We start from the raw sequence: 25,981 nt of genomic DNA, 5'->3' as shown, positions 1-25,981 counted from the left end.
ATTAACATGAAAATCAAAATTAACTGCATTCCACTATTCAAATGAAAATCAAATTAGATAATCACCTGTAATTAATCAACACAACTTTATGTCAACTACTTTTACAGTAATACACATATTGAAAGATATACCAAAATGAGAGATGAGATGATTGATATTTGCTTCATTTTTATTTTTGTTTTTGTTTTAGATGAATATGCCCCTCCAAAAATCCAAATTATAAATTAATGATATGGAAATTTTATATTTCGCCTAATAAATATTAACTTAAAAAAAATTTAACCACAACACAACAACAAGCCGCTCCCATCACTAATTAGCCACATCATTTTTTTGGTACAAAAATCTCCATAAATATAATATTTGGTGAATTTCCTTCACAAGAAGGCCCCACCCATCACTGCCCATCATGCAATTGAAATCTACAACCTAACAATTTCTTTCAGTTTTTGGCTTCTTTTCTGTTTTTCCTCTTTCCACCTCACAGAGGTTGCCTCTGAAAGAAAAATGCTGCTATGTACAGACAGACAGAGAGACAGGTAAGCGCTGAAGGGTAAGGGGACTAGTCAAGAGTAAACAAATTGGTTGCAGCAATTTACAGAAACATCAATCTGTGTGTTGCTTGCTACTCACAATCCTCCCACCAAAAGAGCTTCCCCCTCCACTCCTGCATTTTAATTGCAAAACACAATTTTTCCACAAACTGTACAACCAAATAGGGTTCTTCATTTTTGTCTCCCTTGCTGGCTGCTTTCTCAGTCATCTGATGAACAAGTCTCTGCGGTTTCATCCTCGCTGAAACTCGACGGCATCTCCGCTGCAGATCTGAAGAATATACCCACAAATGTCAGCAAGCAAGAGATCGGGTAGGAAGGATACGGTGGTTTATATATGATAATAAGAAAAACCCGAGTGGTGTTCTTGGATCGAATGGTAAACTACAACCAACCATAAGAAGGGAATTGAAGCAAAGGAGGAGGGAATGTAGCACTTAAAGACTGAGGGATAGATAATTACACTACTAACCTTTTCTTGTGATTTGTCCATGGTGCTGTCTCCGCCATCGATGCTTTCCCTGCAAACTGTTTCTTTGGAAACCCATCCTGCTCCCTCTTAGCAACCTGCAAATACAAAAATGTGAACTCTAATATGAACTGTTGATTTGACCAAATTGCAATGCTCGTTTATTACTCTCCCTCCTCCTCCATGGAATATATCTTGGAGCTACAAACTCGTAAAAACAGTTTAGATTTAGCTTAAAATAAAGGTTAGATTAGACCTTGGTCATCCTTTTAGAAAGCCTTCCATCCTCCATCTTAAGAGAATTGCTCCGCTTGTATGTTATATCTGGATATTTAGATTCCCCTGGACTTGCATCTTCAGATTTGAACCATAAAGGCTCTCTTTGTCCACCAGTAACTTTCTGGCTATAGGGACGCAGATGGTGGCTAGAAACAGAATCCAAAGTCCTTCCTTGAACATCATGTTTAGCCCTCATCCTACCAGGCCTGCTGCCATCATAAACTGACCTTTCCCGAGGAAAACCTTCATCAATTCCTATTGGTAAATTCCATCCAGGAGGATAATTACTATGGTTCTGTAAAAGAGGCTTTGGGCTAGATTGGTGGGTGAAACAATTTTCACGATAATCAGACCCAGGCATAACCCTAAAGCTAGTCACATGAAAATCCGAGTCATGTGAGATCATCTTGGAATTGTGTCCTTCACACCTCTGTCAGGAAAAGAAAAATAGCATATAACCAAATCTGTAATAGATTAAAAACAGGGAGAAAGATAGAATGATGATAATGACATGACTGAAAGTAAATTACAATGTAAATTGTGTTCAGCACTTCAGTAGAGTTGTTAAACCGCCAAAACTTGTACATCCAATTATGTGTTTGAGCAACTATATTTCCGCCCCATTCTTTGTAGCATACTTTCCTCATTTCCTTCTTTTTTCTTCCACGGATTGTTGTTAAAAATTACTTACAGGATCTCTGGAATAAATTACAACCATGCCAACGACAGACAAGGCTTAATCAGATCCTTCCTCCAGAACTGTATTGCAGATCAATACTACCTATATAATTTGCAAGTGAGCCAAAAAGACAAGGTTCATATCTTTTTCGGCCTTTTACCAAAATCATACCTCAGAATGATGTCTGGCCAGGTTCCATCCCAAGTTAGCAAATTATTTCCATTTCATTGATACTCAAAGTAGAGGAGCTTTAATCCATAAAACTAAAAGCAGACTACAGGAGGAAATATATACAATCTTTATGCTAAGGATTTCCATGAGTACTTCTTTTGACAATATTACTAACATTATTTTCCCCAAGAGTAAAATTCCAATGAAATAAACTGCAGCAAACATTAGCCAGACGGCAACACCATCACCAGACCAAGCCTTAATCATACTAGGTGGGGTCGACTACATTGAATTCTAGCTTGCAATCTTGTGCCCACCTCCCCACCAAAAAAATAAAAAAGAAAGAAAGAAAAGAAGAGAAAACTGCAGGCTTTGCCTAATACCATTTTAAAAAGTTGTAACAAGCTTTCTGATAACTTGTATTTCATTACAATGGCATGGGAATGCATACAGGCACGTTAGATGACATGATCATTTTAGTATTTATGCCATCGACATTGGCTCTATTCCATATCCTACCCAACATTATTTCCATTATAGTCCCCCGACAGTCCATTAAAGGAGAAATACGAGAAAAGATATGGCATAATCCAGCCCTTGTCCTAATAGTAGAACAAAATCAACTCAAGGAGTCTGCTTCCCTGTAAAAGAACAAATAATTTGTTGATTGGGACAGCTCAAAGTGAGCAACTGGAGGGTGGTGATTGAATTCCTAAATTTGGACCAAAAGATTCAGGCTTCATACCAGAATGCACGGGGGGGTTCTAAAGTTTGCAAGCTGAAATATAACAGAAAAGTATGGTTAAAATATTAAAGTAGGTGATGCATTTGGATTTGGATAATGTTTGATTTGTGAGCCTTTAACTAGAATGACAGTAGAACAGAAGCAGCAGAAAACAGAAAACAGAAAATAAATATATCACAAAGAAAAGAGAGAAAAGGAGCTTCTCAAACATGCTAAGTAGAGAAGCCTTAAAGACTGCTGGACTTTCTAAATGCTCTGTGGTGAACATGTTGGACTCACAATTCATGAACATATAATATATATATATATATATACACCCAATAAAAGATACCATAGTAGACTCCAATTATATTCTCAGAACAAAAAACTGTAAATGAAATTCTAGTCAGGTAACCAATAATAACAAATGATATTGAATGTGCAAAACCTTTTACAACTTATACACCAAAATAAGTTAAACCAGGTCAAAATACATGTCCAATTGTATACACATACACAACTTACTGAAAATTTCCTTCAACCCTAATAGAACGTGTTAAGACCATTGACTTTTGTATATTCTTGATTACGTCAGGAATTACAACAAATTCAGGGACAGAACTTGAAGCAGTACCAAGACTGCATGGGGTTACCTTTACAGTGTCTTACTGCTTAAGAACTTCAGAATTCAAATCTTATACGGTTTCTATTTAATTAGGCAAGGTACAAATTTTTGGGATTTATTAATAAAATAAGGTGGGAAGGTCATGGTTTTGAGTTGTAAAAATAACCTCTTTGGAAAAAAAATGCATGGGGAAGGCTATGTAAAATTACAACTCTCCCCCATCCCTTGAAAAGCAGGGAGCCTTGTGCACTGAGGATGCCTTGATAAGATAAGGTGTCCCATTTCTATGGAACAAGAAAACTTTGTTTGAAGGTGTAATTTTTAAGCATTTTAAGAAATTTTGTCCAACACTGATACGAAGGCAAATTCTTAAGATATAAAGTAATGTTAATTATAATAACAATTGTAGTTATAGACATAGGAGTTACAAAAATAATTTGATGATGGTAATACGCTACTACTTTACTGCACCCAACCACAATTACCTACAACAACAACATATCCAGCCTTTATCCCATTATGTGGGGTCGATTACATGAATTCTAGACCACAATTACCTAAATGCAACAAATACTTAAATGTAATCTTCCAAAGCTTCTACCTGTTTAATCAAGCAAACTTAGCCTAATAATGTGCTACTTTCTCTACTCCACTTATTTACACTATCATTAAAGTAGTCAGAAGAGGAGTTTGGCAAGGCCAAAATTCATAAGCCCTTTCACTCTACTAAAATTACTCTTATGATACAACAACATATCAAGCCTTAATCCCACTAGGTGAGGTCACATAGTAAATTATAAAAAAAAAAAAACTAGTATTTTAACTCTTCCTTGACTTACATGGTATGCATAGTAGCAAAAACAATATGTAAAAATAACTGTCACCTCCACTTTTTACACTACCTGCCTATTAGAATCCCACTCAATGACTATAATACGTATTTTAACAATGAAATTGAAGGAGAAACCTCCCAGTTGATGGTTGGCCAAAACGAGTTATTCACACCAAGATGCCAATATTCAAGTAGATCTAATTTGCCAGACTCTCTAGCCACAAGCAGCAGATGTACATCCACTATTCACGATCTTGATCTGTCAGCCTTCACTTTTTCTTCTTTCATAACCAGTTAAATTCACTCTTTCTATGCACAAACATACTCATGTATGCTTACGAATTTGTATGTGCCCATAAGTTTTGTTACTATAGCAGACAAATACGAATTTTAAACTGATTATGACTTTGATTTCAGAGGTTTAGTTTAGCACTCAATATTTCACCAGATCAATTTTTGATAATACAGAATATTACAATTGGCCTTTTTACTAACATAATGATAATGCAAATTTCAACAGTCAATTAATACTTTCTCTATTATTACTTATTTATCAAAGTTGAGAAACCCAAAGATGCACTAAAAGGTGATTACCACACTTTATTTAATTTTATAAATTACAAACAATAAGTTTATTTGAGAGAACAAAATTATAAAATTCTCACATGCACAGTGCGTGTGCAAGCCTACCCTAGTTCCATGATATGGAAATGCAATGCATTAGGACATGATATCAAGCATGTGCCAGGTAATTCAACTATCCAAGCCAGATCTTTAAATCTTCAAGAAGAAACATATCTGGATAAGACAACTCCTTTTCAAAATAACTATAGAGCACCAAAATTTGCAAAAAACTGAAGAAAATATAGTAAGTCCGTCCTCTTACCACACCAGACTTAGGCTTGATATGGGTTCTGGGAGCATCTGGTGAATGTTGTAGATCTTGATCACCAAGGTGGTAAGGTTCTGCCAAGGAGTTCGCAACAAAGTAGGTAAAGGACCCGAAAATAATATCTAAAATTCAGAACTATCAGACTTGCAGGACTAAGACAAAAAAATATACCCAAAGAATTTAGGAGTAAGAAACAGAAAAAAAGATAAAAAGATAAAGAAAAGAAGGGGAAAAATAAACTTTAAGTAGCTCAAACAAAAGAGAGCACAAGACCTCATGTAAAACTGGTAATAATTTATGAAATCATAAGAAATTGCAATTTAGATGCCAGGAAATGGTTACAAAATTCATCTAAATAAGTTGGTAAATAAACAGATTGCATCCAGTAAGAGAGAAGCATGTAAAATAAAATACTACACCTAATTGAAAGACAAGAACCCAAAATATTCTATTAAGTGGAACTGGAATTCATTTTAAAAACCAAATCACAACAAATACACATCTTGAAATCGGGTAAACTACACAGAAAGTTTGCCAATTGCATATGATTACTAGAGTGTGTTTCTTTGCTTAGCATAATCTGAAAGTCAATTGGTTCCACATTTAAAGTGTCCTATTGTTTCAATATTCAAACAGCCACCAATACATAGTTACATACACTTAAAACCAGTGTAAGATTACATACACTTAAAACCAGTGTAAGACTCAAAATTTTTAACTGAGCATAAGATCCCAAGGAGTGCGGGCACCTAAGAGAAGATATCATATATATTTATATTGTTTATTTTGGCAATGTAATTTTATTATAATGATTATAATGATGTACCATTGTCTGGATCAGTAATTGAAGACTCAAATGCATCAGGTGGAAGCGGGTCAAATTCAACACCAAGTGGTGGACCATCCTCCAGATAATGACTCCCCAGCTGCCTCTTAACAGCAATAATAGCCGGATGTTCAACCTGACCCTTCACTTTTAGATATCCTGAGGGCCCAGTTCTGGTTCTTGTGCCCATCAAATTAATTGGCACAATATTTTCATTAGATTTTAGGTAAGCTGAAGTAGCCATATCAAGATGAGCCTCATTTTGATGATGAGGCCTATGTTGTAAAGGCAAGCTCCTTTCTGAAGATGTACCATCTGCATCACTAAAATTTCCATCTTGACGATGCCCATGGTCATATGCAAGGTCAGTAGGTGAATTATCTTGGCCACTAAACCTTCTACTTTCTACCTCCCTAGGATCACAATGCCTGTTATCCCCTTGTTTGGTGCTGCCACAAGAATCTTGTCTATGCCCACTGCCATGATCCTGTATAATACCACTTGAATGATCATGTCTTCCACTTGCAAATGCTTCACCATATAATGATTTCTTGTCCTTCAACCTTCGATGGCAAAACCACCCAGAAACTTGCTTTTCTGTCAATCCTAAGGACTCTGCCAGTTGTGATTTCTTTTTCTCTGAGGGATATCTGTGTTCTGAAGAAAACCAAGAAATGTATTTTTCATATTAATTTCAGGTAGGAACACAAGTAATTTGGCTATACACCAAGATGTGGCAAGAAAAAGAATGCATACCGCTGTAAAATTGCTCTAAAGCCTTGACCTGAGATGGTGTTTTGAGCCTTCTTTTCTTGTTTTTCTCTGGAGGTCTATTATCTTCAGAATGAACTTCAAATGACTCTGAAATATGAGTAACAGGAGGTACATGATGGTTAGTGTACAAACAATGCATGGCAAGTTAGCCTGTTGATGTCAACACAATTACAATGTTGTTCTGGAAGGGAATTTTGGTTTCATACTTATGACTAAATAACATACTAGCAGAACTGAAAATGTCACATTACTTCCAAAAACAACAGTTATACATATAGAAATAATGAAATATTTGTAACCTCACCGGTGGCGGCAATTGCATTAAGTAGCACAACTAACAAAAACTAGAAAAATTTGTGAAGTCTATGTTTAACAAATGAAAGCCTCCCTGTCAAGTTTGGATGTTTGTTGAGGCCAAAATTCCTCCTAGAAGGAACTATAGCCAGCAGCAGAGCACCAACATTGGCTTGTCTGTAATTAGATAAATCCATTCTTAACAAGTATGATTTGCATTAACTTAGTAATTGACCAACTATTCTACCAAATATAAATTTGTCAGACAACAGAAGCCCTCCAGTTCCCTGAAAAATCACCGTTAAGTAATACATCAAAGTTCAGCTGTGCATTTCACTCAAATAGGTAGCGATAGCTCAGCAGTTAATTTGTCTACACTGGGTAAAAGTGTGCCCATAAAGAAATGAAAAGATCAAGAGTTTTTGCCCAACACTACCAAAAGGATTCTAGAAAAGATAAACCTATAAGGATACCCATCTTCATTAGTTTATCTTCTTCTTTTTCTTTTTTTTGTAAGGGGGGAGGGGGTCGAGAATGGGGAAAGGAAGAATCTAGGGTGTCTAAAAGAAAATTGAAAGCACCTTAGGACATCCATGGACTTCCAGCTTTTCTATCCACAACATAAACCAAACTTATAACAATGTTACTCCATGTTACTTTTTAAGCATATACTTCTCATTTAAGATACAGAATGGATCATCTGAAAATTTTTTAGAAAATATATATACTTATACAACAAGATATTAAGCTTTTACCACACTGTAGGGCTGGCTATATGAATTCCAGCTCAAAAATTACTTCTACCTATGGTCTTATCTTTTCTAAGGCCCTTATAGATCATACATATCACACCGAAGTGTCTCCCACCAAGCTTTTCTTGGTTTTCCTCTACCTCCATTGCTAGATACTTGTTCCATTCTAACCACTCCCTTCACAAGAGCCTACGTTGGTTGTCTTCTTACATGAGCAAACCATTTCAATGGTATCTCACACATTTTATTTTCAATAGGAGCCACTTCGACTTATTGCAAATAACCTCATTTCTAATAATTGTAGTACGGCCTCAAGCCTTTAGGTCTTGCTTCCCCTTCAATACTTCTAGAAATAATGGGAGTGATGTAATTAAACTAACAGGTGTCACGACCCCAAGGAATCCCCAGGGATATAATAGTCATATGAATTATATATTTCTTATTTTGATTGTATTGATGTTATACCTATTAGTATATCCAATTGTAAGCCTATAAAAAGGTTTGAGTAATTAGAGAATGGGAAGTTTTTTAATGATAATTGAATTCCATTTTCCCTCTCTCAATTTTCCTCCATTCTCTCTCTCTCTCTCGCTCTCGCTCTCTCTCTGTGTAAATCTTCTCCAATTCTTGCTATTTCTTCCTCTCTTTCAGTCTAATCTCCCTCCATTTCTTCCAAATTTCCTTCCTAAACCCTAGGGTCGTAACATTTGGTATCAGAGCCAACGATTCTCAATTATGATTTCAATCGATTATGAAAAGGCAGAGGTGATTTCCAGTGCTTTAGGCGAGTAAAATTCAACCGATAATTGAAGCAGATTCAAGCAAGAAGGATAGGCGCCAATGATTCTTGGCGAATTGTAGGTGAAGCTAGTTCCGTAATTGGATCTAACTTGAATTTTGAAGGTGACGATCCTCAGTTGTTGAATTGGTTCTAGACGATTCAAGAAGCGAGACATTGGAGGTGTTGGACGGTGATTGGGTGAAGTGGATAGTGATTAGTTGTTGGTATCAGGACTCAGCGACATTAAGAGTAGATGGCTCGAAATTGGAAGGCGATCGTTGAATCACTTCGACTCTAGTGATGATTCGAAATTAAACGTTGTTGTTCCAACGATTCGGAAATTGAAGCGTATTGGAGGGACGCTTGGCGATAAGGAACGTGACTAGAAGAGACATGGCATGGAAGCAGACCAGGCAAGTCCTTCGATTAACTTTTGGTGGACTTGAAGGCGCGGAATAGGTCGGGCGAGCGTGGAACCCCAACGATTTCAATTGAGATTTCAGTGAGTAAAGAAGGTTGTCGATTACAAATTAGTTGCAAGTGACGAAGCCGAGCGAAGCAATTTCGGCTCGGAATTGAAGACAACGCAGGTCGAGAGAGTTCCGACAGTGATCAACGAATTCCGATTGATTTCTAGCAACCACAGAAACCAATCGTATCCTTAGAAAGACTACAGCAGAGCAGGATCATGACAACTTAGCTGCAACAGATCCGATGGTCCTCGACAGATCAACAAGGGTCAAAATTGCAGGCAACGCAAGGCGAGCGACTCTCGGAACCGGTCTAGGTCATTGCATGTGACAGAGGTGGGGAGGAAGGCACGATCGGAAACGGTTCATAAATGAATTCCGCAAGCGACGATTCTCAATTGCCTCGATTTTGATTGTGATTCTCAACTTAGTTTTAGAAGTTGAGAGAGAGGTGAGTTCTAGGCAAATTCTAACTTGATTCCGGCATATTTTATGGGCTACAACAAAATCGACCAACGTAGGAGGCAAATTTGGAGCTGAACCAAGTTCGGAAATAGTAGGCAAAGTAGATTCTTAGAAGGCAGAATTGTAGCAGCTGATTCTCGGCTACTGCATCGTTACTCAAGCTTTGCGGCTCGGAGTTGGGATGGTCAAACCACCGCAGGTGACGATATGGATTGGACAGTGATTCTTGAAATTTTGACAAATTCAAGAAGTTAAACGAAGAAGAATTGGACCTCAAGATTGGTCTCGGTGGCAATTAAGGTGGTTATTAATAGTGTACGATCTGATTTTGAATGAGACTCTGGAAGCCGATCGATTCTTCATTGTTGCATTTCAGATCCAATGATTATTGAACGTTGTTCAGCAACAACTGAACTTTGGAGGTTTTTTCTAAATCAGAGATTAAGGAAGATTGTACAGAACAACGATCTATGGAAGATCGATTTTATGAGGTTATTGATCAATTTAAGAGGTGGAATTCTGAAGCTAGGAAATCTAAGGTAATGCAAGAGGCAATAACCCACAGCCGAGAGGATAGTGCGGCCAACAAAGCAAACATGCATTGGGATCTAGCTGCCTCTCAAGAAAGAGTGCAAAGAGACTTGGAGAGGCATCGAAAGATGATAGAGCAACATGGACAGCGGATCAACAACATGTTCAACATGCTGTCTACGCTACCTCAATTCCAACTATCACTAGATTTTCCTCCCCAAGCAGTCGCTAATCCAATTCTGCCCAAACATGGCAGCGTCCCTATGACCTATGGCTTGCAAGAGGCAGAGGAACTACCGGCCTTGAAATCGAAAATTTAGGTAAGAGGTTCATCTTCCCTCACTCCCCATCACACCCCAATGCCTAGAGAAGGGAAGGCCAGGGGGATTGATATTGCTGGAAATTTACATGATCAATTTGGGAAGAAGAAAACATGACTAAGGTGACTAAGGAGTTCAACAATGTAAGGTAGGAGGGATCAGTGGCAAATTATTGGGTTAAATTTGAGGAGCTAAGGCCCCTAATGTGGAGTGCTCAACCAACCCTGACGGAACACTATTTTGTATCAAGATTTGTTAGTGGGGTGAAGGACAAACTGAGGTTAATGGTCATTGGTCAAAATGATGATGCCTACAACTGTGAAAGAGGCGGTCGAGAAAGCAAGGTTGCAGGAAGTCGCCTTGGAAGCCATCTTTAGGAAGCATGGGTTGCAGCCTAACGAATCTACGAAGAGTAGCAAATAGATTGAAGGAGCCTCTAAGGCTGCAAATTATGACCAGCAAGAATCTGACGAAAATTTGGAGCTGAATCGGCCAGTTGTAACTGAAAACTCCAGCAATGAAGAGAGATCGGACATAGATATTAGCGAAAATCACAGCTTATATTTGTAGGAAGCTGATGGAGTAGCATCGGAAGATGAGGATGACATTGCAAATGGGTTCCATGCCAATGACGAAAGACAGCCATGCAACAAGGACTTGGACCAAAGGAAGAACCAAGAGGCTGAGGACTTGCACAATCCTGTAGCTGTTGTGAGTGACAATGTTGTTGTTACTTCAAAGGGTGTAGATCAGTTACAGGTGCTAACTCTAGTAGAAAAGGAGCAACTGAAATTGACTAAACAAGAAAACAGCCATGGGGTTCAAAAGAGGAGGGAAAAGGAGGTTGTTGCCACACGGTTCAGGAGTTCAGATATTGGAGAAGGGATAATTGACATGGAGGTCCTGAAAGTCTCTATTGAAGATAAGGAAGGAGAAAAGGTTGTGAAGATGGGAGAGGATGAGACTACACCAACCTCGAAGTTTGAAGATTACAATAGTTAGGGAATTGGTGCTTTAATCAAAGTGAATGCCCATTGGAGTACAATTCAAGGTTGGTTAGAGATTAACGGAGGCTACTTGTTCTTGGAAGAAATTTTTGTTGAGGGGAACAATACTCTTGCTGTTTTGTTTATTCCTTTTTCAATTGGAGAGCTACAACATCAAATCAAATTTTGGCCTCCAGCGAAGTTGGAATTCCTTTCTATGATTATGGTTGCAGCAATAATGGATCAATTGGAACCATTCTCAATGGAAATCAAGATGAGGGGTATGGCTGGACTTGCTGTTACAACAAGTCATAGTACTGAAAAAAAAGACACAGAAAGGCAAAAAAAAAAAAAAGATAAGAGATAAGAACGAGAACATGCGAAGAAGAAACTAGGTTGTTAAAGTTGGAATTGGCTAAAGAACAGAGTCAGCAGCTGCCAATTCTTGGGGACAATAATTGTTTAAAAATGAGGGGATTGTCACGACCACAAGGAATCCCCAAGGATATAATAGTCATATGAATTATAGGTTTCTTATTTTGATTGTATTGGTGTTATAGCTGTTAGCATGCTGTTAATATATCCAATTGTGAGCCTATAAATAGGCTTGAGTAGTTAGAGAATGGGAAGTTTTGAATGATAATTGAATTCCATTTTCCCTCTCTCAATTTTCCTCCATTCTTTCTCTCTCTCGCTCTGTAAATCTTCTCCAATTCTTGCTATTTCTTCCTCTTTCAGTCTAATCTCCCTCCATTTCTTCCAAATTTCCTTCAGCCAAACCCTAGGGTCATAACAACAGGTTCCACTTAACTCATCAGAGGACAACAGTAACATAACAGCTTCATCAATAGAAGTGTTTATAAAGGACATGACATGATGAGCCACCAGCCCCTGCCAAAGTTGTAATATCTCCTCAAACAAAGTGCCTCTTGCTAAATAATGAAATAATTTAATGTATCCTTACAATAGAGCACTTGAATATTAGAGGCTGATCAAAACAATTTCATGCTTTCCAGTTCCATGTAAGAGCAAGAAGAACTCACGAATGATATTATTTCTTAGTTCACCAATGAATGACTAATTATAAGTGCTACCACCCTTGTTTCATTATTTCAACAAAAAATCCATACACCCTTCCCAGTCAAAGTATAAGCAAAAGAAGCCTGTCTATGATGGCCCTTTCTCATTTGGAGACAACTGTACTAGACCCAGAATTCACAATCAATCACATGAGGGAAAGGGCTAAGAAAGAGTTTCAAGTATTGAAGAGCAAAGGAGTCTTTTGACGACCTCCTCTTCGCAGCTACTATAGCATGGGAACATAGAAGGACTTGTTTTCTTATTTGGCACATAATAGGTTTATGTCAGCTACATTTGTTCCTTTGATTAGACTCTATGAAGTATAGAGATCAGATCCAAAGAAGGGTTGAAGCTTATCCCCTAGAGTGCACATGGCACATCTGAAGGAGTATAGCGCTAAGAAGCTTGAGGATAGTGTTTTCCATACTGAAACAATTTTTGCATACATGCCACATCTGAAAGAGTGTATCACTCAGAAGCTTGATGACGGTGTTCAACATACAATCCATTTTGTTACATTTTGGATGTCAAGGCATTTCCTAAATCTCTTGCTCTGACAAATCTACAAGAGATCAGAGATATTACTTTGAAGTGGGATATATGTTTTCCATAGGTGGCTTCCTTTTTTTCCTGAAAAGTTTACATGTTCTTACCTCCAAAGAAAAAAAAAAAGAATCAAACTATCTAACAAGTTAGCAGGTCTTCTAAAAATAATGTTTACCTTTCTAAACACCATCTCATACTTGTAGGCTTGGGAACAGACCAACTTACATTTATGTTTTTAAGAAGATTGTGGGAGAACAAAGTCATACGTACTAACAACACAGTTTATTCTTACTATTTCTGTTTTGCTAACTAGGTCCAGCACTGTTTCATAGAGCTCCTACCTCATTAAAATTTAAGTTAGCATCTTTCAAAGCAATCACACTGCAATTTTCCTATAATTCAAATGCTTAAGAACTAAATGAACAAGGATACAGTTATGCATCTACAAGGTCACCGGGATCTATACAATTATTGAATTACAAAGAAAGTAGGATTCCATACCCAACCACTGAACAACACAAAATCATCCCATTGTGGGTAGACCAATAGATCATTTCATCATTGACAAATCTTCATTCATTACCAAAAATTTTGTTAACTTGTCAGTAAATAAAAACACACAAAAAATCAAATTGGAGGCTGAAATAGACTGATTTCGGGCATAGATCAACTAATTACATTGTTGTGATGTCCAAGCATTTGCCAAATGAATCGACTAATGAAAACGGTGAAGAACAACGCTCCCCCCCACGCCCCCCCCCCCCCCCCCCCCAAAAAAAAAAAAAAAAAAAAAAAACTAAAAGACAACCCTGAATTTCAGGCAATTCTTGCGGCACAAAAACGAAATCAACAGTCAACGAAAACCCACATCAACAATACGAGAAAGAACAGAATATCATTGTCCATGCAAAGGCAGATTCAGACCAAAAACCAACAGCAATTGACTTCAGTGACCGCGATCTGCGGTGACAGGAAGGAAACTTGGAAAATACCTTCCATCGTCGAGTGATTTCCGGGTCTTTGGCTCTTCTCCCTTGCGGTTACGGGTTTCTCCCCAATTGACTCAGAATCCTATAATCTCCGCCGCTTCAACAGAGCGAGAGAATATGCTTCGATAGATGCATGGATTTCTACTCAAACACGGCATTACCCTTCCCTTTCCCTCACATAATCTCCCAATTGGCAAACCCCATAAAGAGGAGAGAGAGAGAGAGAGAGCATTAAAGGGCGAAGGTGGAATATAAAGAGGGGGGCAAAGGGAGATTGTGGTTTTTGTATTTGTTTGTTGCCATAAACAGATTGGTTGATTTCTTCTTTAGTTTTCCTCTGTATGTATCAAATCCAAACCTTTTTCACTAAAATGGTAATGGTAATGGTGCCTTGCCTTCATTGCATTGTTTGTGAAGCTTTTTGGCTATTGGCAGCGAAAACATGGCTATTTCGACGCCCGGTTACATGCTCAAATGCACGCAAATGCTTGTACCTTACTGTTGCAAAAGCCGCACTTCGGCAGCACATGACATGGGGCCGAACTGCAGCTCTTCTGGGTATCTCCGACCTCATTACATTTACAAGGAATTTCTGTAATCTCTCTTTCATTCATTCATTTTGGGCTTTTAACATTCTCTCACGACGTGGCATATTTATATTTTTATTTTATATAAATATAGACCCAATCACCTTTCCTCTTTTTTTTTCCTCCCAATAATATATATATGTATGTATAATGTATGTAGTACCAATGAGAATACTTTTTTCATTTCTTTTTATTTGAAGGAATTTGTAAAATATAATTATAATGATTATTATATATACATACAAACACCGACGGTGAAAATTATAATGCTGTCACTGACAAGTATTGCGTCTATCCTACACAAAGAATTTATTATTATTATATAATAAAACAAACAAAAATTCAAACATTTATTTATATTATATAATAGAAAAAAAAGATTACGTGGGCTAGCCTAATAACTAGACCCATCACCCTATCAAGAGTTAGCTACCTCCTTCCCACAACTTGGATCTCATTTTTTAATACCGTAAATGAGTCGAGTTATTTGATATTTATCATAATAAGAGTTCGTTCATATTCAGTTCGTGTAAAATTATATCATGTTAAATTTTTAAATTTAAATTTAAAATTATCCCATATTCAAATTAACAAACTAATAAATAATTTGACTAAGGATAGTTTTACTTTTTAAGTAAATGTTCAAAAATGCTCTCTTTGATCTTTATACCGATGAGTTTTTTTTCTATTTTATTATATAATTATTTATTGTTATTAGATGTTATAATATATTTAAAATAAAAATAAAATAAAATTAAAACCATTTAAAATTTTGCAAGATGTAAACAAGACTAGAATTGTGATAATTCTCAACTTTTATTAATAGTACTAGAAAAAAAATGAAAAATTTAATGAATTTAGCGTTGTCACGCCTTATTTCTATCATATTCTAACTAATTCGAAATTCGTCTAAATAAAGTAACAATGAAATTAGGGTAAGATGTCTTGGATAAGCCTTCCAGCCATAATTAAATAAGCATGTTGAGTTAAATGCACCCCGTCCCAACTGATGAATTCGTGTGGGTTTGAACAAACAGGCACCTCAGGAGCTCCACAATTCTTGGACAAGTTGAAATTATATTCACCTTCAATGTCACAACATGTTTTTTGAAAAGATGTGTCGTTAAATCCTATTGTCAAAATAAAATGAATATAATTAGTTAGCTATCTTACAAGTAATCTATAATTCATATTGGTGGTGAAGGGATACTAACCAATATATGGGGCCTCATTGAAAAGCCATTCAAAAGCATTATAGTAATCTCCATATACAATGACACTGTTAGGAAATTCATGTTTTAACTCTTCAATGGCTTTCTTTAAGTGATTATTGTGATAGATTGACAAGTCATTGAGTTGTTTCAAACAATGATGCTTGTCATATGCTGTCGTGTCATTGGTCTCAAAAGCAGTGAGATAGATTGGGAAACAGTCTATTGAAAAATTACCAGGAACCACTACTCGAACAGCCCCATATTGAATGACAGTCTATACACATAAAAAAAGAAAAGACAATTATATTCAAAGAGATTAATAAAGAATGATTTGGATAAACTTTAGAAAAAATAAAAATATAATATGTTTTAAGAAAGGTTCTTACTCTAACAGCGTTAGTAATGGCTTTTATGACATCAGATACAATATCTTGAATCTCTTCACTAGTTTTACCTCCCAATAAAGCATAATTATAATCATTACCTCCAATTTCTCTAACCATGAAAAGAGAACTCTTAAGCATCTCCAAACAATCTGTTAATAGAGATCATTAATGCATAAAAAAAAAACTCTCGATACAACAATTCAATAATTTTTATATTAATAATAAGGTATAATTTAGTGAAGCCACTAACCTCTTTAGTTATGACAAGTAGAGTTAAAATGTGCAGACATCCAACCAAGTTGCACATCAAGTGAACTATTCATAACCATAGTTGAAATATTTTTCTTGGCTAGAAATTTCACGGGCAATGCTGTAGAGCTTGCAACTGCAAAATTTACTCCATGTCCAAAGTCTCCACTTGTATTCATGTATGGGTCTAGGAGGGGTAAACCCGTCGCCATCGCTGTAAAAATTTTAGAGTATATAATTTGAATAATGAATTAAGTAAAATAAAATTAAGTGCAAGGGAAAAAAATTTGCATACCCAAATAGTCGATCATCAACAATCCATTCGAGCAACGCCCAGTTGCATTCTTGAAATAAGTTTTCCCATAAGGAAGCTTAGCAAACGATGTTCTAGCACCAATTGTACTCTTACGAATTAAATTACCTGTATCGAATATTGAATCTCCTAATTGGTATATTCGATCAAAGTGACACATTGACAATGGATTAGCATAAACTGGATAAGAAGGAAGAAACACGAAGAACAAGAATATCAATAATAGGAAAGAAGAAACAAATGATGGAAAATTGGCTGCCATAGCTCAAGAGAATTAAAGAAGAATAAAGAAGTTTTGTTGTTGGAATAATGTGACTAAAGGCTTTACCAAAGGGTTTATTTATAGAGAATTATTTGAAATCCAAATTATACTAGAAGTATATATATATATTTTTTTCAATTTTAATTAGTTTAAATTATAATCCAAATTATACTATAATTACTCATATCTTCAATTTTAGTTATTTACGTTATAATCTAAGTATGTATAAGTTAATGTGGGGCTTATTTTTCTAATTGTAATTGGAGTTGGAGAAGTTTAAAGTTTAAAAAAATAATAAATGCATATATATATATATAAATAATATATATTTGGTCTCGTAACTCAGCCCAAGCCATCTAAGGGCTCAACTTGGCTTGAGCTTGCGGGCTCTTGGGCTAAGTTGATTGGGCTCAGTCAAATTTTAATTTTATAAATAAATAAAATTATAAATAATTCAATTTTAAATTTAAATTATTGATATTTAATTTAATAACTATAATACTTAAAAAATTATATAAAAAATACCACAAATTTACAATGAGAATCAATAAATTCCAAATAATTTATATTTCATATATAGTTTTACACTTTTTTTTGTAAGAAAATTTATATCTTATATACAAAAAGACATAGTCACATTAAAAAAATTATAAATATATAAATAAATATCTATCTCATACACAAATATTGGAATTTGAATTCAAAATATGAAATAATTTTTAAATATTTATAAAATCTAATCAACGCCAGAAGGTTTGATTGCTGGAAATCAATTCAAATTGCTGCCACTCCACTCTAAGTGGTTCAATAATTTTTGTTATTTTATAAAAAATGAGAAAAATAAATTTAGCATTTAATTTTAAATTCAATTCATAAAGTAATAAAGATTGAATAAAATAGCTTAACTTGATTTTATTTGCAAATACGTTATTTTTGAATGGACGAAAAAGTTCCATCTCTAGAGACGGAATTAGAGACGGAAAATATCCGTCTCTAAGCCCCGCGCGGGTTTTCTTCTCCCCCTGTCGATTTCTGAAGCATAGTCTAGAATCTCTGCCGCCTCCATCATTCGTCCTCCTTGCCATCGACGCCTTGCCGCCTCCTCCTTCTCGGCCATTCGTCTCCCTCGCTGTCGACGCCATCCTTCTCCGCCATTCTGGCCGCCTCCGCCATCCGTCTCCCTCTCCGTCGACGCCTCCTTCTCGCCATTGTCACTGCCTCCGCCGCCTTCGCCGCCGCCTCCACCATCCGTCTGTGCCGCTGTTCTATTTTCTTCTAAGTGGGCCGCAGTTCCTCTAATGATTCTGTCATCTAGTAAAAAGACTCCCCCATCAACGGTAGTTACTCTACCTTAATAGAATAGCTTATTCAGTCTTACAAATTTGATATACCATAATAGAAGGATGTTGTGGAGATTCCTTTGCCATAGAGTTGGTGGTTGATTGAGGATTGAAGATTGAACATGTTTTCATTCCTTTGAACATGTTGATTGTTATATTGTTGTGTTTAAAATTTTTATTTATTTTGTTATTTATCTTTTTGTTTGTGATAAGGATGTCTATGTTTGTTTGAATAATATTGTTGTATCTGTTTTGAGAATTTATGATTATATTTGTTATATTTTTTTGTTATGTAAAAATAAGTTTTAATGACTTTAATTAAAAAAAAAAGTTTCTGGCAAGCTCGAGTTCGAACAGAATTTTGAGCTTGAGCTCGACTTTTTCTCTTCCATTCTTAACATCTCTGTTAATGTTCCTGCTCTTGTTAAGTTAATAGAGCGGCTCCAGCAGAACTGAAAACTTGGATGCTGAGTCAGTCAATAGAGCAGGAATCCTAGATCAGAAGAAAGACCAGCCAAAACCCCAGAAATCATTCTGATAGTGGAAAGTATTTTTCCCGTCTCCTTCTTGTAATTGCAGATTACAGTCGGTTGGTGTTGGTTTGTAGACTGAAACTGTCATTGCATGCAAAGTAATCTTCTGTTCTTTCTCATTTTATTGATCTTATTTTCACGCCACAAGAGTTATCTCAACTGAATGGGTGTCTTTCAGTTTAGGGTTTTTTTAGTTGTCTTGTACAATGATTGGATTAAATTAATCCTGAATCTTGAGAAAGTCACAAATGAAATAGGGATAATAGGCAAGGGTAACCATATTAAAGGACATTTCAAGTTGACAAAATAAGATGGGATTAATTCTAAACCATCGTGATAATGGATGTCATGACACTAAATGCCACCATGAACTTGATTCTTACTGAAACAATCTGATAGAAGGTTGGAGCTACTGTTGGTGTTGTTGCCATATATTTACTTCAGCAGGAACAAGTCTCTCTAAACAAACAACCTTCTATATTATGTACAAAGACAAATTTATTTTACTTTGTTATCTGTAATCGTATATGTCTGTCTCTGAACTCTTATTGATGCTTACATATATACACAAATATGTACATAAGCATGCAATATCTAAGCATTACTGTCTATATCTATCTGCATCTGAGTTATATGCTTCCATTTTCCATACAGAGATAATTGTTTTATCTTGTTTCCGTTTTTTTGGTTTAGACTATAAAAGAAACAAAGACAGAGGAAAAGGAGCAAGAGAAAAAAGTTTGATCTGAACAAAAGAAAGCAAGTCCAGCTGCAAGAAAACAGTGGACAACTACATTAAACTGCAGAGCTGTATCAGGTGTAATTTAGGCCCTCCAATCCATTTCTGCAGCTTCATAACAGGAAGAGGAATCTCTTAATCTGCAGGAGACCTGGGGAGGCACTTCCTAAGCACCGATGTTGCCATCTAATAAAAAACATGCTTAACTGATAGATCCCCAACTGACTTTCAAATATGATTGAAGCAACAAGGTATGAAGCTGGGAGCCCAATTGAGGTCTCCCTTAGAGAAGCTTTTAATCTCCTTGAACCTCAACTTAGACCCCCATTTCCACTCAAAATTCTGACACAATCAGAATATTTAAACCTTAATAAGGCTATTCTTTATGGAATTTTATGTGAACCCCATATGGCCAATGTTCATATTAAGCACTTGCATGGAAAAGTAATAGATGGTTACAGTTTTTTCACAAACACCCTTACAGAGGTGGTTAATGATTTGTATAAAAAACTTATTGATTCAGCAAAACATCAGTTGATTTGGGTGACTACTGAAATGGTCTGTGTTTCAGCTATGGGAATTGATGGATTGTTGGTAGCTCTGCTGAGGCAAATTGTTGCTGGGGATTTTAGTGAAGGAAATTTGTGGTTGTGTTCGAAGTTGGTCAGCCTGTTTTTGGCCAAATGGGATTCTTTATTGGAAGAAGAGCCATTAGTATTAACAAGTGCTCTCTATACATTTCTACGGTTGTTGAATGATCATTATAGGTTGTCTGGCAATTCAAGATTTGAGGTGTTGAAGCAAATGGAGATTGATTTTTGTGTTAGAATGTTGAGGGAACAGTTTCATTTGAGTTTCAAAATAGGTAGGGATCTCATTCGTATCCTACAAGACTTGGTTTATGTTCCTGAATTTCAACCTGTATGGAAGGACTTGCTGTTCAATCCTGGTGAGTTCAAAACAAATGAGTTTCATGACATTTCACAGCTTTACCTGTCAAGGACTTCAAGTAGGTATTTTCTTCTCCGGATCACTCCGGAAATGGAGACCCAATTGCGGTTTATGCTTACACATGTGAAGTTGGGCAGTCAGAAGAGGTACCAAGCTTGGTTTGCAAAGAAGTTTCTTTCTACACCAGAGAGAGAGACTCTTGTAATTGACATTGTACGGTTTATTTGTTGTTCACACCATCCACCAAATGAAATTATCCAGTCAGCTGTTATCCCTAGATGGGCTATTATAGGTTGGTTACTAAAATCTTGTAGGAAAAATCATGTTGAAGCCCGTGTGAAGCTGGCTCTATTCTATGATTGGCTTTTCTATGATGAAAAAGTGGACAATATCATGAATATTGAGCCTGCAATCTTACTTATGGTGAATTCAATTCCTAAGTATGTCGACATGACTCAAACTCTTCTTGAGTTTTTATACATTCTTATGGACAACTATGATGTTGGAAGGAGTAATCTAATTAATCATGGGGTCTTGTCAGCTTTCTGTGTCCTTGTCGGAAAAGGAGTAGTTCACTCGCTAGATGTTTTGACTAATTGTGATGCACTTTCTCCCTTTCTCAAACAGAGGCTTGTGGTGTTATTATCTGGCTTGAATGCAAACGTTCCAAAGGTATTGCAGCCTGCCCATACTGTGCAATCCTTGAATTCGCCTGAGCCATCCAGTCTGCAATATCAATTATCATCTAATGGTGTTCCTGGTACCATGTGATAAACTCACTACTTGTTAATGTTGCATGACTAGCAAAATTAAAGTTACTACTTCAGAGAATTTGGTGGGTAGTAGATCATATTTTTGATTAATTTTGTCTTGTTACTGGTAATCTGCATGTTAAACGATAATCGACTATGTTGGGCTTACAATAATTTTTGTATGTTTTAATCTGTTTTTCATATTTTCAGGTCTATGACCAGTGGCAGATGTTACGACTAGGCTTTTCATTTTTCAATTGTGATCTCCATTATCCTGGACTATGTAGCCCTTGATAACTGGCAACTATGCTGATCTCAGGTAATTTATTTCTTTAATTTGGTCTTTTGACTAATTCACCTGCTCATTTAGAATACCACAACTTTTATTATATCAGGTGAGGAATGTTTATGACAATATTTTGCAGATCCTAGTTTGGCAGCAACCCAAACTAGTATGCTGTCTCTATTTCGTCACATAATTTCCTTTCAGCTTCCTCTTTGCCTCTAATTTTCTGTAGACCTAGCTTTAAACAGAACACTCTCATCTTTCATGTTGCCCAACTTTTCTCTTGTTCAATTATGAGCCTTTGAGATGTTGTATATTAATGCATAGTCTTCATTTGATGTAATGCAATTTTCTGACTTTGTGTGTTAATTGAATTATATCTGAGTTAACCTATATCAATATGAAACAGCTAAGTTAGCGAGCAGATTATGGAGTGCCAAGACAACATGTTGGACCTGGAGGGCTACTGCTTGTAGTTACTATTGTCAAGGATTTCATATGCAGGGAAATCGCCACCTCAACATGAAATCATATTACAGAATCAAAAGTGAATTCCTCATCCACTAGTTCATCTCTCTCATTGTCAACTTTGGCTCTATCCATAACCCTCTGTTCATTTTTTGCAATGTATTTGAGTCAAATCTGAAAAATGCCTGGCATGAAGAAGGGCACTCTAAACTGGTTCCGGAATAGATACTTGTCAGGACACCTATCAATGGACTTCAGTTGATGCTTCATAGGAGCAGCGTTTGAATTGGATACCTTTTGTCTACACCTTGACATGGAGGCATTCATGGTTGGGCAGCACCTTGCTCTTAGCCCATGTATAGGCGTGAAGGAAGGGCATGCCAAGGCAAGATACAGGTTGATGTGTTGGGCAACACCAGCCACTATACCCTTGCTAGACATAGGTGGTGGAGAACCCCCCCCCCCCCCCCAGCCAACACACCCTATTGATAGGTATAGGATGGGATGATATAACTTTTTGCCTTACGATGGCATCATCTCACAGCCTCCCTTCACATCTATGAACGGATTGAACCGCAAGTTCCCACCCAGCCATGCATGCCTCTATGTCAAGGGCCTGACACCTAAGAAGCACATGTGCTTCTAAAAATGTTGTACTGTTGCAGACATCAGCACTCAGAAAACACTTATCTGGACACCGTTTAGTTATGTTATTTTTTAACCTTTTTTCTGGCTTTGGACACACTCCAAGTGTATGAAGTTTGATTTGTCTCCCTGAACATGTTTTTGGCCTTGTGGTGGCAGTACCACTGGAATGAAGATGATGGACGGAGCTTCTTGCGGTTTATGCAAATGGAAGTGAATACCGGTAATTGTGATATGTAATTCATACTCAAACTTGATGATGATGATGCAAATTCATAAGAGCAAGGCTAGTTGTAACTGGTAAAGAGAGAGAGCATTTTGAAGTCAACACAAACCAGAGCTAGGAGCACGAATGTTCTTTGCTGGCCCCTAGTCGGTGTTCGTCCAGATTGTCCGACACTTTTTTTTAATCACACAAAACTACCCGTGCCGATGAATGCAACTGTAAGGGTATTGCCTTGTATGTATCTAGTAAGCTAGCTAGCTAGCTGGCTGGCTCCTCTTGTCTTCATTGTAATGTCTTAAAGGAGGGACAGATATTGGATGGGTACCCATTCAGTTTGTATGGTATTAATTTCCCTCCCTGGTGTTATATGATATGATGAACATTATCTTTGGATATCTAATATCTACATCTTACTGGTTTTAACGTTGAAGTGCAATTACCAAATGAAATGTCAATTCAGATGCAGATATATGGCGTCTCAGTTGATATTTAATCGAATTAATTACTACTGATGATGCTACAGTGAATCTTTTCTACTTGCAAAATAAAAAGAAAATGGAAGTAAGGAGGGAAATTACTTTGATGGCAAAATAATAATAATAAAAAATATTTATGCTCCAAGAGCGCTTCGCCTTCTTGCTTCTGCGACTCCACTGGGGATCGAACCCAGAATCTCTGGTTCCGTAGACCAGCGCCTTATCCATTGGGCCATGGAGTCCTATGTTCGTTCGTCTGCAATACTTATCTCAAAACAATGTCAAGTTTGGACTTGGCAACACATTTTTTCCATTTTGACTCTTAATTGATTAATTGACTTAATTTTTTATTTTCGTATTTATCAAACAATGAATATATTATATATATCTATCAAATATTTATCATTTTAATTATTCAAACACGTGTTTTTTTAAGTTCATGTTTCAAGTCTATATTACTAAGAAATATTAAGAATGAATATTTGTTTTTTACTCAATTGGTGTGGAATATGACATGTTATTCTACAAGTAACTAACTTGGTCGATTATTGGGATTGATGTCTCTGTCTGCAATTTGTGGATAATTTCAATGAGACATTTTATTCTTTTAATTCTCAATAACCCTAAATTATAATTTAGGGTTTAGGATTTAAATAATTTAGGGTTATTTATTAGAGCAATGCATATGTCCCTGCCCCATTAATTTCAAATAATACAATAGTGGCATTTGAAGCTTTACACAGCTTAAAACGTAGGCGCAGGAGCAAAATTGCGGCATTGGTGCTTAATTTAGATATGAGTAAAGCCTAGGACAGGGTAGAATGAGAGTTTCTTCGACAAGTGATGACTAAGTTGGGATTTAACAATATGTCTATTGATCGAATTATGAGATATGTTTTGACTATTGCTAAGTTTCAGCTATTACTTATTAGTTATTCATTATACTTCTTAGTTTACTCCATTTTGAGGAGGCCTTCAATAGGGTTCCCTTTTATCCCTATATATCTCTTTATTATTATTATTATTATTATTATTATTATGTGTATTGAATCTTTGTCGATGAGATTGTCTAAATTTCAAGTCAATGGTACTTTATCAGGTCTTAAATTAAATAAGGAGGGCTCCAACAATTTCTTACTTGGTTTTCATCAATAATAATTTTGTCTTTATTTGTGTGGATGAGCAATCCATTTCTAGGTTGAAGGGAATTTTCTGAAATTATTGTGTTACCTCGAGTAAGTTGATTAGTTTTGAAAAGTCCACGATGTTCTTTACAAAGCGTTTAAAGCAACAACCCTTTAATGCCCTAGAGGACAAAGTATGAGATTAATGGTTGGCAAGGAAAGCTTCTATCTATGGGTGGGAGGAAAGTTGTTATCAAGGCAGTTGCTTGGGTAATTCCAATGTGTGTGATGTCTTGCTTCTTGTATCTTTATGTAGGGAGATGGAAGCCATGGTTAGCAGGTATTGATGGTGTCAGGGAAACCTTTGAAAATCTATTTGTTGGAAAAGTTGGGATTTCGTTGGCTGCATAAGTTCAATAAGGTTATTGCTTGCCAAACAAGGGTGGTGAATTCTTTGTCATTTGGATTCTCTTGTGGCACAAATTCTAAAAGGCTAGTATTTTCTTGATTGCTTGTTTATGGAGGCTTCTAGGTAGAAAGGCTCTCTACCTTGGTACATGTTGGAGAATTGGAGATGGTAGACAAATGTCAATTTGTTATGATGGAGAATTGGAGATGGTAGGCAAATGTCAATTTGTTATGACGCATAATTATCTCATCTAAATACTTTTAAGGTGATAATGTCGCAAATGTGATAATGTCACAAATGCGGAATTATAACTTTATGAGAATGGGCAATTCCCCTTTCCCCCTTAATTTCTAAAATTGCCCATCATTATCTTTTATTTTGTGTATAAATTATTATATTCTATAATATTTGTTCCCCCAAGATAAAAAAGATGGGGGCAATTAAGTAATTCCAATTATGATGGGAGAGAGAACTAAAAAAAAAAATTGTAATGTATTAAAAACAAATTTAGTATACAAGCTTAGACTTCTGTGCTCCCAACTAAGGTTCAAGCTCCGCCATTGTAATGTCACATTTTTTTTTGTCAAAGGATGCATGTGTAAGTGTGCTTCTTGACCCCCACCTTTGATAATAATGGCACGATTATATTTGACATTATTTGGAATTATTATTTTTGTGCGGTCTTTCGCTGTTCGTACCCTCAATTTTGGTAGAAGATGTTATATTTGACATCACTTTCATATCATTGATGCTCATTAGGTTTAATCACTTCTAATATGTCCTAAAATATATATAATTTTAGTAATTTTGGTTAGTTTATATTATAATCGAAAATCGACTAGAATTATGTATATTTTTAATTTTGATTATTTTATATTATAATCCAAGTATGTATAAGTTAGTATAGTGCTTATTTTTCTAATTGTAAATGGATTTAGAGAAGTTTTAAGTTTAAAAAGAATAATAACTATATATATATAAA

At 36.1% G+C, this 25,981-nt stretch overlaps 2 protein-coding genes, 1 non-coding gene and 1 pseudogene across 11 annotated transcripts; 1 reads left to right on the top strand and 3 right to left on the bottom strand.

Annotated features, from left to right (window-relative positions):
* Positions 1-534: 534 nt before the first annotated feature.
* Positions 535-14,622, bottom strand: LOC127813041 (homeobox-DDT domain protein RLT1). The gene is made up of 7 exons (XM_052353738.1): positions 14,043-14,622; positions 6,808-6,912; positions 6,052-6,708; positions 5,220-5,299; positions 1,280-1,732; positions 1,027-1,121; positions 535-825 (listed from the first exon to the last, which is right to left on the bottom strand). Exons 1-7 carry the CDS (start codon positions 14,047-14,049, stop codon positions 756-758), a joined length of 1,467 nt encoding a protein of 488 aa, XP_052209698.1. The 5' UTR covers positions 14,050-14,622; the 3' UTR covers positions 535-755.
* A 934-nt stretch (positions 14,623-15,556) lies between these two features.
* LOC127809164 (acetylajmalan esterase-like) lies at positions 15,557-18,298 on the bottom strand (annotated as a pseudogene).
* Positions 18,103-23,383, top strand: LOC127789144 (uncharacterized). Of its 9 annotated transcripts, none has more exons than XM_052318008.1 (4): positions 18,103-18,387; positions 19,617-21,285; positions 21,576-21,684; positions 22,924-23,383. In XM_052318008.1, the coding sequence occupies exons 2-3, from the start codon at positions 19,897-19,899 to the stop codon at positions 21,657-21,659; spliced, it is 1,473 nt and encodes a 490-aa protein (XP_052173968.1). In that variant the 5' UTR covers positions 18,103-18,387; positions 19,617-19,896; the 3' UTR covers positions 21,660-21,684; positions 22,924-23,383. The 9 variants fall into 9 exon arrangements, with proteins under 9 accessions (XP_052173968.1, XP_052173960.1, XP_052173951.1 ...); XM_052318000.1 differs by having other exon boundaries at positions 22,061-23,383; XM_052317991.1 differs by having other exon boundaries at positions 19,617-21,373.
* A 252-nt stretch (positions 23,384-23,635) lies between these two features.
* Positions 23,636-23,708, bottom strand: TRNAR-ACG (transfer RNA arginine (anticodon ACG)). The gene has a single exon. It is a non-coding gene; the product is annotated as a tRNA-Arg (tRNA).
* Between the last annotated feature and the right edge of the window lie 2,273 nt (positions 23,709-25,981).

This window comes from Diospyros lotus, chromosome 1 (assembly GCF_014633365.1).
Source record: "Diospyros lotus cultivar Yz01 chromosome 1, ASM1463336v1, whole genome shotgun sequence".
In the NCBI taxonomy this organism is placed as follows: domain Eukaryota; kingdom Viridiplantae; phylum Streptophyta; class Magnoliopsida; order Ericales; family Ebenaceae; genus Diospyros; species Diospyros lotus.
The sequence above is the reverse complement of the archived record's forward strand: the minus strand, read 5'-3'. Positions and strand labels throughout refer to the sequence as shown.

Coding starts and splice junctions, on each gene's coding strand:
- LOC127789144 (XM_052317976.1), top strand. CDS start 19,897: ATGATTGAAGCAACAAGGTATGAAGCTGGGAGCCCAATTGAGGTCTCC.
- LOC127813041 (XM_052353738.1), bottom strand. Junction 1,733..5,219: donor TCAAGCCTAAGTCTGGTGTG/GTAAGAGGACGG, acceptor TTTTCCTGACAG/AGGTGTGAAGGACACAATTC. Junction 1,122..1,279: donor TTTCTAAAAGGATGACCAAG/GTCTAATCTAAC, acceptor TTGTATTTGCAG/GTTGCTAAGAGGGAGCAGGA.